General features: G+C 45.4%; 1 protein-coding gene across 2 annotated transcripts in view; it reads right to left on the reverse strand.

Annotated features, from left to right (window-relative positions):
- Positions 1–13,930, reverse strand: part of DYRK4 (dual specificity tyrosine phosphorylation regulated kinase 4) — a 40,705-nt gene that overhangs the window by 17,688 nt on the left and 9,087 nt on the right. Inside the window, exons 2-6 of one of the 2 annotated variants that reach the window (XM_037847166.1) lie at positions 3,212–3,292; positions 2,972–2,976; positions 2,397–2,502; positions 1,572–1,710; positions 325–488 (exon numbers count right to left, since the gene is read on the reverse strand). In XM_037847166.1, the coding sequence (XP_037703094.1) occupies positions 325–488; positions 1,572–1,710; positions 2,397–2,502; positions 2,972–2,976; positions 3,212–3,292 (495 nt within the window). Of the gene's footprint in view, positions 1–324; positions 489–1,571; positions 1,711–2,396; positions 2,517–2,971; positions 2,977–3,211; positions 3,293–13,930 lie in introns of both variants that reach the window. The other variant, XM_037847167.1, reaches the window with a different exon arrangement.

Below are 13,930 nucleotides of genomic sequence, written 5' to 3' on the forward strand. Positions count from 1 at the left end.
GCTTGTATGGAGGAGACACACAAAAAAGGAGTGTGGGAGAAGAGCCTGTGGGAGTCCACCCAGGATGCAAACCTGTTACCCCAAATATTCTTGGAGAAAGTTAGTGTTCTTTCAGCAGAGTACTTTGCGTATTAATTTCACATTCTCCAAGTTTACACACTGTATTCCTTTGGCTTAGCACCTGCTAGAGTCCTTCAGGACTCCTAGTCCCAGATATATCAGCAAGAAATACTATAAAAGGGCCCCCACTTTTTTCCCTTCTCAACTAATCTCTGGTCCCCAAGCCAAGCCCCCTGTAGTTTCCCTGAGCCACTGCCCCATCACCTTTATATAGGAACCATGTTCATCGTCAAAACTTGTCTTGCTGAATTTGTCAGGAGCCACTTTGAGCTTCTCAGCTTCGAGCCCCAGGAACCAGAGCTCTGTGTAGCCCAGGATTTCACTTTGCTCATATGAAGACAGCTGGTTCTTAAAAAGCTTTAGGGCTTCTGTATGAAAAACATTGCAGTTGTCGGGTGAGTCGAGCCAACTTGGGGATTTGCCCAAGGTGCGAGTGATGGCATCCCTTCCAGCTCACGAGCCAGACAGCTCCCTCCTCCACCAGGGGGCTACCCAAGCACCACCCATCCCGAATCTCATGAGATGGAAATTTGACAAGGATAAATGTTATGGTCTTATACTTGATTTCAACAAATCAGGAAGAAAACACAAAGTTAGGGAATGGGAGAATTTAGTGCCCAAACAGTTATGTTTACAGCAGCATGGGTAAAGAGTCCAAGAGCAAACTTAATATCAACAACAGTACGTAGTTAAGGAGGCATTTGTCCAAGATAATGTGATATTAGTCTACACAAATAGACTCTTCTGCAAGGGTCTGAAAATTCAAATGTCTTCAGGGATGAGGCAGGTAACATAAATGTGACTTTGAAGGTGTTTCCACTCGAATATGCCGCTGAGCCAGTGAGGTCAAGAGGGAATGGTACAGGTTACAAAGAGGAACGTACATTACATTTTCTATGCTACACTGGTCAGATCACATCAGGGGTCTGGTACTTTGGTCTGGGGGGACAGTGTGCAGGGTGAGATATAAACTAGAGAGTGCTCAGAGAAGAGGGAGCGTGACTGAGAGAGAGGACACTGTGTTATTCAATAAATTACTGAAAAGTTAGAGAAGGAAATGCCAGGAGGAGAAAAAAACTTAGCGGGAACATGACGTTTGTGTTCATATATGTGAGGGGCAGGCGTGTATAGGCTGAATAAGGCATGTTCTTGGCCCAGAGGACCAAGATATCTAAAGATAGCAGGGAGGCAAAGGTCGGCTCTGTACAAGGAAGGACTTGCTCAGAATGGAAATGATCTCCTTGTGAGTAGTTCCTGAAATTCTTAAGAAGAGGGAAGATGACAAGGGTCAAAGCTGTGGTAGGAGAGCTTTGAGCCCAGGGTAATGTTGGCACCTAGTGAAACTCATGGCTTTTGACTCTCTTCTTTGAACCCTAACAGACAATGAGCCTGTGAACCCCAACCATCCATGCCCACCCCCCACTACACCCTGCTACTGTCCAAAGCCATACCTACTGCTGTCAGGGGCACCTTGTGCTTTTCTGGTGGTTTCACCTCTGGCTTGGGATCTTGGGTTTTAATGCTGGAGTGAAAAGGTATTTCTGAAGGCTTGAGTTCAGAGGGCAGCCCCTGATTATGAGTGTGGTTCTCCTGTCCAGGGAAAGATATTTTCAATGATTTAGGCTTCTCCTGAGAGTCACAAACCATTTCTCCGGCCAAGAACACCCACATCTAGGCAGGTCCATTTCCTTCCTCTCCAGGGAGGAAATGGTAATTATGAGAAAGCAGGTTTTCTTAATCTTTTTCCTAAAAGGGAGTATCTGACTGACTCCTACATTATTATTCTCTGGGAGACCCAAGTAAATTACAGTGCACCCTTGGCAACCCAGTAGGAGGTGATGGGAATGGTTTCTTATTGTTATTCCTCCTTCCTTTTTGAAAAGGCCGGTTTCCAATGAGATAGTGACTTGCCCAGGGACCCATAAACCTGAAGTTAAGTGCGTCTAATACCTCATATTGTCTCATTTAGTCCTCACACACAAAAAGATAGGGGACGTAAGAGGAGAACAAACATTTCATATGCTTTCACCATTTATGCACCAGGCACTTCATTTCTCCTTTTCTCAATGAATCTTCATGACAATTCTATAGAGAGCTCATTTTGCAGATAAAGAAATCAAGGCTAACAGGAGGGCAATGACTTATGGCTCAAGTTTACACTCAGTCCTGCAGGACTATGACACAACTCTTCAGCTGATGCTGTGTTTTCCCACCATCCTGGGCTACCTTTTCTTTTACATGCCTGCCCAGGGCCATGTCTACTGCTCTGTGCTCACCTGATACAGCAGGGGTGGTTTCAGCAGGATCTTGTTGCTGATGTGTGGGAAGTTGACCATGTTCTTCTTCCCCTTGGCATCCACAAAAGGGAGGGAAGTAACGCTGCTGGGGTTTTTATTCTACAGAAGGAGAAATCGGATAAGTCACAAAAGCCTCAGCAAGAAGATAGCTCCAGGGGATCATTTCCTCCAGCCCCCTCCCCACAGCAAGGGTGGGTCTGACCTAAACCCAGGCCTGAACCTATTCTTAAAGGTGTTGGAGAAAAGCAGATTCCAGGGCAGCAGAGTGGTCAAGCACATGGGCTCTCCATTTGCATCCCTGTTCCACGGCTTACTACCTGTGGATCTTGGACAGGTCACCTGGCCTCTCTCTCTAAGCATCAGTTCTCATCTTGGGGACAAAAATGGGACCTATGTCATAGGGCTTTTGTGAGGTAAATGGGGCAATCATGTAGAGTATTCCATAAAAGCCATATTTCCACTCTAACCTGGGGAAGTTCTTCCTGCTAGTACATAAAGCAAATCTTCCTTGGTGCAACAGAAGCTCCCATTTCCTCTACTGCTACACTATTGACCTGATCTATATTCACTTGGACCCCATTCTCTCTCTCTCTTTCTTTCAGTGCAGGGTGAGGTAGTTTGACTATCAAGGACTAGCAAAATTTAAAATTGCATGGAGTAGGGGTATGGTGATGTTCATAGAGCACTTTCATCATGTTTTGTTGAGTTGACCAAAATGCCTGTTAAAAGTAACCCCAGCCGCCCGCCTGCCATCATTCTCTCCTGGAGAAAAGGAGCTAAGCATCACTTCCTACCTTACGCAAGAATCGGGTCATGCTGAAGTTCTTGGACTTGGAAGGTGGCTTCGGGACTTCAATCAAAGGCTTACTCTCAACCTGGATCAAGTGGAAGAGAGCTGGAAGAGTGCTTGGCATGGCTTCATCCCAAAATGCCTGCACATTTATTTTGCCCCATTACAATAAAGAAGATTCCCATGAAGCCAGCTCTCCTGGTCACAAAGCCAGAAAGAACTAAGAGAGGCTCAAGAAATACTGAATGAATGCATGAATGAATAAATATCCAAACAAATGAACTTTCCAACAGGGTCAACACTTGATTGACCTGTCCAATGGTTTTCACACATTTTTGTCCTTATCACCCTTTCTTCAAACAAAATTTTATTTGGAAGAAGCCTTAGACCTGGAAAGAGATCACTCTGAGTGCCGTCAGCCACAGGGGAGGGAGGTGGGCTGCTTGGAAAGATGGGGCTTGGCTGAGATTTAGCTGGGAAGAAAAGTAGAGTGTATACTCATTAGGTGAAGCAAGAGTATCTGGGCATGCTCTGGAGCCCTGCTCATACTGGTTGGGCTGGGGTAGAGAGTGGACTGCTTTGGTCCATGGAAAGCACTAAGCATTGAATACTCAGCTAAGATACTTGGTCTTTATCCTATGGGCACTAGTGAACCTCAGTTTGTAAGGCTGGGGATTACACGTGCAAAGCAGTGTTTCACAAAGATCCCTCTAGCAGCAATGGGGCATTAAATAGTACTCTAAAAGAATATGAACTCTCAAGTCAGACTCTTTGGTTTTGACTCCCAGCTCCTCTATTCATTAGTGGTTTGACCCTGGGAAAATTGTTAATATTCCTCATATGTAATATGGGGATAATAATAGTATCATCTGCATAGGGTTGTTGTGAGGAATAGATTAGTTAATATGTATAAAGTAGTTAAAACTGTGCCTTGTATATGCTATATTATTATTTCCTTTACTTCGCAAAGTTCACTCCCCTCATTTGTAAAATGGGGAGAGTGATCTTTGCTCATTTCCTTTGAAAGAGAAAAAACTGATGGAGGATGGGCAAGATGGTGTGGAGCCTAAAACAGGTAAAGGAGCTGAGGCTATTTACACTGAGAAAAAATAAAATAAACCAAAACTTCTGGGGGTTTAACAATTCTGTTACTGCCATACATATATACTGGAGTTAAACAATTAAATAAATGGACAGTAGATGGTGGGAGCCAGGTTTCTCACTGTTAGAGTGGAAATTTACAGATCAGCAAGAGGAGGACACTGAATGATCCATTTGGCAATTGATTAGAGTTGAAGACACCAGTAAGAACTTGTGTTTAACTTATAGATGCAGATGTCTACTTAAAGAAATACACACATATATTTCTTTGCTCTGTCGGTTGAGAGGACCTAAAAGAAACAATGCACTTTTAGCAATCAACACACCGACAGCCAAATCTCAGTTTCTAACACCACTCTCCAATAAAAGGAACCAGGGCTCCTTGGAGAAATCGTTGATGCTCAGAGTAGGACAGGAAAAATACATGATGAGCCTGCAGCATGCTGTAGTGCCAGAAAGTAAGGAGGTGCTCAAAATACACACACACGTATACACACACACATTGATGCGGGTATGCCAAAGGGCAAGGAGCCAACTGAAAGAGCTCCCAGTGGCCAAAGCTGGAACAGTTTGAGCAACAAAATAAAGGGGTATTTGATTATAACTCAAAGTGTAAAATTAATAGCCATGAGTCTATATTGACCAAAACAAATGATTAAGTTCATAAATGTGGGAGAAGATACAAATATCCTGTGCAGAAGAATTCCTAATCAATTGTGTAGATACTTCACCCTAAAGGAAAGGAAGCATAGCTCCCCATCCCTTAAGTGTGGGCTGCACATGGTGACTTCCATCCAAAGAGCATTGAATGGAAAAGGAAAAAAGGAGTAGCTTTCCAGTGGAGAAACTGGGCAAACACCACTGCAGCCAGTGGCCAAGGTCAACATCAACAATCCTTAATCATGTCAGTAACTTATACTGTTGATAACAAGTGATGAACACATTCACCTCTGCAATCTTCCTCCCCAGAACCTTTAACCCCAGGCTAATGATGAGGAAAACATCAGGCAAATTCCAGTACAGGGGCACCCTACAGTATAACCTGACCAGGACTCCTCAAAGGTCATCAAAAACAAGGAAAGTTTGAGAAACCGTCACAGCCAAGGGGAGTCAAAGGAGAGAAGAAGACTAAATGTAATTTGGAATCTTGGAACAGAAAAAGAACATTAGATAAAAACTAAAAAAAACCTGAATAAAACATGGACTTTAGTTAATAATAATGTGTTGATACTGGCTCATTAATTATAACAAATGTACCATTCTAATCTAAGATGTAACAGGGGAAACTGGGTGTGGGTGGGGGGGATATATGAGAACTCTCTATACTATCTGCTCAATTTTTCTGTGAATCTAAAATTACTCTAAAAACTAAAGTCTACTAATAAATAAAAACTCCTTGTGATGTCAGAAGGGTTGTCATTTACAACATAGCAAAAACATGATCTAAAGGACAGAATCAGGCCAAAGTATGGTATTTATAGGAAGATAGCTTCTGGAACAAGAAAAAGATTTTCTAAAGCATAGAACTGTTCAAAAATAGAATGGGAGTCCTTGTGAGGTAGTGAGTTCCCCATCACCGAAAGTGCCAGAGACAGCCTGATGATCACCTGCGAGAAATGTACATGGAAAGGGGTGGGGTGGGGGTGCTAGACAAGATGTAACCCTCCAAATCCCATCTGTCTCTAAGATTCATTCAGGTGGCCCTGGAAGTGTATCTTGAATATAACCTTCATCGTCTTAGGGAACCAAGCTGAGAACTATTAGAACAGTGCTTCCAATGTTGTCAAACCATGGCACACACAGAAAACTGTAACATTCTATAGCAACCTGTGAGGACATACATCTCACAGCCAGATGGCACCAGCCAGGGTTTCAGCTGCCCCTGGCTTGACCAGGCCACCCTGAGGACTGGTGGCTTCTGTATCTCTGAATCCCATACCCCACTCTTGGACACCAGTATGTTGCACAAGTATATGAACTTGCTGACTGTCTGTTGCCTCCAGCAGCCTCCTCAAGAGGCACATAAGACCTGATAACAACACTTCCCTCCGCCACAGCATCCCCAGGAGGCAGAAAAACGAGGCTCTGATCTCCCAAATTCATGGTGGGAAAACTGCATTTTCCCTTTAAGACAGTGAGCTCCATCACACTGTTCTGCCGTCCCTCACTGACCTCTGAACCAATATAACAGGAATTTCTTAATCTCTTTACTAGACCTCAGCTCTATATGCAAATTTAGAATCTCCTGCATAAAAAAGGTTTTATTCCCATGTGCTGATTCCCGGGCTAAGACCTGGTGTTGGGGATTGAACCATGCCCCCCACAAAAGACATGTTCAAGTACTCACCCTCAGTCCTATGAACCCATTTGTAAATATGACCCTGGGAGATGCTATTATGAGTTAGGGTGTGGCCAAACGGAATGAGAGCAGACCTCAATTCAATATGACTGAAGTCCTTGTAAGTAAAGGAAAATGGATGTGGAAGTAGAAGCCAGAGGTCAACGGAAATCAGAGGGGCAGTGTGCTGGTTTCGATGTATTATGTCCCCCAAGACACCGTTATCTTTGATGCAGACTTGTGTGGGCAGGAAATGTATTGGAGTTGATTGGGTTGGAGACTTTTGATTGGATGTTTCCGTGGAGATGTGATCACTCAACTGAGGACGAGATCTTTCATTGGATAATTTCCATGGAGGTGCAGCCCTGCCCATTCAGCATGGGCCTTGATTAGTTTACTGGAGCACTATATAAGCTCAGACAGAAGGAGCAAGCTTGCTACAACCAAGAGAGACAGTGTGAAATGCACAGGAGCGGAGAGAGGAGCTTCAGCTTACAGAGACATTTTGGAGACGGCCTTTGAAAGCAGACTTTTGCTCCAGAGAAGCTAAGAGAGGACAAACACCCCAAGAGCAACTAAGAGTGACATTTTTGAGGAGCTGAAGCCTAGGGAGGAATGTCCTGGGAGAAAGCCATTTTGAAACCAGAACTCCGAAGCAGACACCAGCCACGTGTCTTTCCAGCTAACAGAGGTTTCCTGGATGCCAATGGCCATCCTACAGTGAAGGTACCCGACTGTTGATGAGTTACCTTGGACACTTTATGGCCTTAAGACTGTAACTGTGTAACCAAATAAACCCCCTTTTAGAAAAGCCAATACATTTCTGGTTTTTGCATTCCAGCAGCATTAGCAAACTAGAACAGGCAGACACAGGGAGAGAGAGAGATGGCTCTGTGACAGAGGACTGTGGGAACTCTACAGACTCTGGGAGAAAGCAAGCCCTGCCAATACCTTGAAGTTGGGCTTCTAGTCTTCCAAACCACGTGTGGTGGTTTGGAGCTGTGATGTACCCCAGAAAAGGCCCTATTCTTTTAATCCATTCCTGTAGGTGTGCACCTGTTATGGGTGGGACTTTTGGTTAGGTTATTTCGATTGAGAAGTGACCCAGCCCATCAAGGTGGGTCTTAATTCTTTTATTGGAGTCCTTTAAGAGTGGATAAAAGAAAGAAAAAAGACCAGAGAGCTCATAGAGAAAAACCCTGGAGAAGCTAAGAGAGGACCCACAGAAACTCAGAGAGGAAGCCACTGAAGCCAGAAGCTGAAAGCAAGGAAACCCAGGAGAAAAGGGGCAACAGAAGCCGGCTAGATGCCTTCCCATGTGACAGAGGTGTTCTGGATGCCAGCAGTCTGTTTTCAGAGTCCAGGTATCATGCTGTTGATGACTTAATTGGGGCATTTTCATGGCATTAGAGCTGTAACTTATAAGTTAATTAATCCCCATTGTAAAAGCCAATCCATTTCTGGTATATTGCATTCTGGCAGCTTTAGCAAACTGAAAAACATGAGACAATAAATACCTGTTGTTTAAGCCTAACCCTTTGTGTGGTATCTGTCGTAGCAGCCCTGGCAAACCAAGGCAGCTGGGTACTGGACAGTGGCTGGCTAAGGACCTCTGGAGGGGCCAGAAGATAAGAAGACAAGGCTTCAGTGGAAGTTGGAGCCCTTTTTAGGACTCCTTTTTGTGTTTGACCACAGCTCCTAGATGTCTCCTACATAGCCATAACTCAACTCTGTGACGTTCCTTTGTTTTCCAGATTTTTTGTATGAGCATGCACTGCTTTTAAACCCAAAAATATTATAACATATAACTATAAATGGTTCAGTGCAACGCAAGGTGAGGGGAGATAATACAGCAGCAGGGAGCACTGCTTTTCCATCAGAGCCTGGAATAGGGAAAATTAGACTTTAGAAGACAGTATGTCAAGGGACCTGGACTGAAAGAGCCCAAGGGGCCCCAGGCTGCTTGCCATGGCTAGGGAATAGGCAATAGGCTGGGCATTGTGTTAACATGCACTGAGAGTCTCAAGTCACACACACACACACACACACCGCCCTGCTTTGCTCTCTCCTGGGTCTTGGTCTTCTGAGCTGGCTGGTTAGTTTTCACTGGACAAGGCTCTTGGATCTCATTTCACGCTTCCATCTCACAGCTCTGCCAAAGCCAGCTCACCTTTCTCAAATAGAAGCTGAATTCGGCTTAAAAGCTGGTTACAAGGAAGGTGGGAAAGCTGAAACCAGCTCAATCCCCTGCTCCTGTCCAAAACACACACACCTGGCATTTATGCAAAATAGCTGCAAAGGTGACAAACTGTTCCAGTTACCTGTTCCTATGAGCCTGCCTTTCTTCCAGCCTCAAGGATGCGTCCAGCAATACCTCCCTCCCACCTTCCCAAGCCAGGAGGATACATGGGATCTCAGAGTTAGACTGGATCTTAGAGGTTCATTCATTCTTAACATATTTATTATGGTAAATCAATGCATGTCTATAGCCAGGCAGTGTGCTAAGCACAAAAGGTCACATGGTCCAGTGTTTTCCAAGTTTGCCTGAAGAGCTCTTAAAATACAAAATCCAGACTGAATCTCAGCCTCCCTAGTGATGGAGCCCAGGAATCTGTATTTTGAAAAAAATCCCCAAAGGAATTCTGTGCAGCCAGATATGAGAGCCACAATCTAATGCAATGCCCTTCTTTTGCATGAATCTCTCTGACTTCTGAAACTTTGTTTTCCTTGTGCCATAGATGTTTGTGTATCCTTCCTAATTTCTTAGGAATTCCTTGTTTCTCCTCCCATTATGCTTTCTGACAACTAACATTAGGCCCTCATGATGCACTGGAACCTCGAGGGCAGGCCCTCTGTCTGGAAATCCCCATAGGGCCGACCCTTGTGTTGATATCCCAGTCCATGCATCAAGGTATACACAGTGTCACCATCACACGCGCCTGGACCAGCTGGGACCACCTCCAGAGCCAATCCTGGATTTGCTGAGTGTCTCTGACTGGGGTAGGATCTTCATTAGGTGTCACCTTCCTTGCTGGGCGAGTGGATCAGCTGTAGGCTGTCTCTACTGAAGGCTGTCTTATTGCAAGATCTTACAGGGAAGCCCCTGAATTGCAAATCCAGATTAGTCAACACGAACTGACTGTACTCTGCACACCACTCTCAGTTTCAGTAGAGTGAGAATGTTTTTCCAAATTTGCAAATTGTCACTTATGATTTCTTACCATGGGTTAACATGATTTTGTGAAAAATGAAGATATCCTCTGGAACTCTCTGCCTCCCATATTGCTAGTTCAGTCCTCTAAGGGTCTCCTAGTAAAATGGCCTCCTAAGCAACCCCACCCCCCATCCCAATCCATCCTCCAGCCTGCTGCCTAAGCAGCCTTGCAAACTAAACACAAACATCTGATCATGTTAAGACATTGCTTAAAATTCCTCAATGACTTCCCAGGGCATAGAAGTTCTGGCCTACAAAACCCTCCCCAGCCTCATCCCTTGTCATGGCCCCACCCCTGCCCTTAAGTGCCAGAGCTTGTGAATACCTTGCAGTTTTCAAATGTCATGCAGTTTTGCACCTCAGCATTAGTGCTCTGGCTCTGTTTCTGCTTGGAATGCTCTCCCATTACCCTCCCCACCACCCCTTCCTCCAGTTCCAAACCCCTGTCATTCACCTGGTGAATTTGCCCATATCTGAGTTGTGGTCAAGGTGCCACTTTCTCCAGGAAGCCTCTGTAAACATTCACTGCTACAACTGTAACCCTCCAGCTACTCCAGATTTGTACCTGCTCCTAACGTGGCACCAGCAAAGGTGTGTTGTCCAAGGTTGTTTTATGTGTCTGTCTTCTGCTGCTGACCTGTAAGACCCTCTAATAAAAGACCTGAACTGAAGCCTGCCATGGTAGCTCATACATCAAAGGCATTTCAGAAACGTTTGCAAAAGAAGGGAGGGAGGGAGAAGGCAGGAAGCCTGGGACTTCCCAAAGACTGGAGACAGTTGTAAGCCACACTATGAGACCACTGATCTTTGACTTCAGCACTTTGGGCCCGGCTGTTCAGCCACTCTTTCCCCACGTAGCTTCGTCCCACTCCAAGTGGCTTCTAGTCTCACCAGGGACCAGTGCATCCTGCTCCCCTGCTCCCCAGCACTTCCTTTGGGAAAGAAAGCCATCTAATCAGCTAATTTACACAGAAGAATTCCCCTTGTCCACAGCCCCCTCTCAAAGGCAATTGCATTTTGGAAGAGAATCCCTGGGGAAAAAAATACTTTGTCCCAAGTAAACAAATTTCTACCCATAGAAAACTTTCAGGTGCTGAGGAACTAGATGAAAGAGATGGCTATTTTAAGATAGAAGGGCCTCACAAACCCTATGTGGAAGGAGCCACATCACTTATGCATCACACTGACCTGGCCTGGTAACCTCTATGTTACAGTAGAGGAGGGAGGTATGTAGAAGGGTGAAAGTGCTAGATCAGTGTCCTCCTGGGGTGCCCTGTCTTTCCCTTCCCTATCGTGCATCATCATCATGCCAGGCCCCCATTCCCAACATGCACATGCTCCCTCATCTTGGGTGAAAAGCTCTGAACACTTTACCCACAGGGCACGCGGTTGTATTCTCTGCCCCCTTACTCTGTAAGTGAAAGGATAATAGGTCTGGTCCTTATTTAGGGCTAGTTACAGCGGAACCTCGAGAGGCAGCGCCTCATCTTATTACCTTGGACAGAGCCCTGCGTGTCCTTCGCATCTGTAAACTGTGGCAGAGAAAGCAGCCGGGCTCTCAGCAGGCATCCGGGCTGCCATGGTCCCCCTCTAGCCCAGGCCACACAGCCTCCATCAAACAGCCCCGCCTCAGTCACACCTCAGGCTACCTTTCTGCTTCCGCAGCTGGCTCCTCCTCGTCTCTTCCTCTTACCCCTCAAAAAAAAAAAAAAAAAAAAAATTCCCCAAGTGCCTGGTTGGGTGGGAGGGATGGGCCAACGAAGCTCAAGTTCTGTGATATCAAATCACAGCTTCCTCTTTGCAGCCGAGAGAGACCAAGAGTTCAAAACAAATGCATTAACTCAGGGAGGGAGTGAGAGGAAGGGAGAGAAGAGAAAGAGAAGAGAATCTCAGGGGACTCTACAGAGCACAACAGGTTAGGCAATTAGGCCCACAGAGTGCCACCAGGAGCCGGAGAGAGCGGGAGCTTCTTGGGCTTGTCACATGCTCAAGCTAAGGGAGTAAGCCATGGATGTCTCGCCACTACAGACCTTAGCCAATTCACAGCCTCTCCCCCAGTGCCATCTCTAGCGGACAGTGTGCCCTTAAAGCCCCTTTCCTGTGCCTGAGGAAGCCCAGATTCCTAGACATGGAGGAGCTGCTTCCTGGTTACATCCATGGCCCAGGCTGGACTCTGGAGACTCATTAGCAGAATGAAAGGTACCCAGCCCCTTGGGAGGAACAGGTTTTCATCTTGCTGATGCAGTGTCCTCCCTGGGGTGCCCACCAGTCCTTGCCCCTGGGGGAGATGGAGGAAGGAGACCCTGGTGGCCCTTAGGTGCAGGGGGAAGGGCAAGATCACACAGGCACTTGAGTCCTTTTCTAATGCACTTGACCATGGGGGGTTGGGTTGATGTGGGGAAAAGGGCTCCAGCATTCCACACCCGGCCCTTTCTCAACCTTCCCTTCTAGTTTGTATTTTTTTATTTAAAAAGGAAAATGGGTGGTGGGGAGAGAACCTGGAAACAAAAGATGTGCAATAGGGTTCATCTGCTGGGGCTCTCTAGGGCCTTTCCCCTGAACCCAGGCCTTTAGTGCTCAAGGATGAGACTCCAATCTCTGGCTCTGAGGCCAGGGGAACAGGTAGCATGGGGGAGCACTGCAGAGCTGGGCTCTGGCTGGATGCCCCTCTTCCTGCAGCCAGAGGATCCTAGAAGAGGGGTTGGTGCTGGCTCTAGGACCTCCCAGCAGAGCCTGTGCTGGTGAGAAAGACAGGACCCTGGGGCCTCCTGAGACAGAAAACGGAGGCTCCCAGGTACCCCGGAAATGCAAATGCTCCCACCTTGGAGGGGCAAGTCCTCATGAGCAGGGTGGGAAGAGGACTGCCTGCCAGGGCTCTCAGAAGAACCCGGAGAAGCATTGTTCCTGAAGCTCAATCTGAAGTCTGAAATATGTAACAGAAGAAATCTTTCTCTCTCATTAAAAAAAAAAAGTGCAAACACTCTCCCTTTGGGAGATCAGTCAAATGGAGCTTGGAAAATCATAATGCTAGAAGCGAACTTAGGGAATCTGTAATACAATACTCTCTTTTTACAGATGGAGAGAGACTAATAAGGTTTCCAAGTGACTTATCCAAAGTCACATAGCTAACAGTAGCAAACCTGAGTCTAACATCTAAGCCCCCTAATGCCCTTGTGACCATCCAATGATCTGCTCTGAACCCTCTTGTGTTCTTCCATGAAACTAAAGGGAGTATAAAGCACTTCCCCTCCAAAGGTCTCTAATTAAAAAGATCATGCTTTTATTCTGGTAATGCCTACAGACAGCTGACGATAAATCAAAACATATCAATAGCAAGTATTTATTCTATAAATCAGTCACTAAATTCCCTATAATATAAAGCAGATTTATGCATCATATAAGAGGGTTAGATTAGGCTCTATGTCCCATTGATTAAGATTTATTTCATGCCTTTGCATTTGTTATTTCTTCTACCTGAAATGACCTCCCTCCAGCTCATTAGGCAGTCTCCTTGCACAACACTAGGATAAAAATGTGAGTAGTATGCTCTGTACCATGCCAGTGATGGTACTGTAGTTAACTTGACTGGTGCTTCAGAGAAGTATGATGTAGCCTCTGGGCATCAGCCAGTGACTCAACAAAACTTTCTCTAGCTCCCAGAGAACTTTGTATGCAAGGCTGGTTCAACACAAAATCAATTAACGTAATAGACCACATCAATAAATCAAAGCAGAAAAAACACATAATCATCTCAATTGATGCAGAAAAGGCATTTGACAAAATTCAGTATCCTTTCTTGATAAAAACACTCAAAAGGATAGGAATAGAAGGGACCTTCCTCAATATAATAAAGGTAATATAATGAAAAACCTACAGCTAATGACATATTCAATGGGGAAAGACTAAAAGCTTTCCCTCTAAGATCGGGAACACGACAAGGATGCCCACTGTCACCACTGTTATTCAACATTGTGCTGGAAGTTCTAGCTAGAGCAATTAGGCAAGAAAAAGAAATAAAAAGCATCTAAATGGGAAAGGAAGAAGTAAAACTATCACTGTGTGCAGATGAC

This window comes from Choloepus didactylus, chromosome 8 (genome assembly GCF_015220235.1).
Source record: "Choloepus didactylus isolate mChoDid1 chromosome 8, mChoDid1.pri, whole genome shotgun sequence".
Lineage (NCBI taxonomy): Eukaryota > Metazoa > Chordata > Mammalia > Pilosa > Megalonychidae > Choloepus > Choloepus didactylus.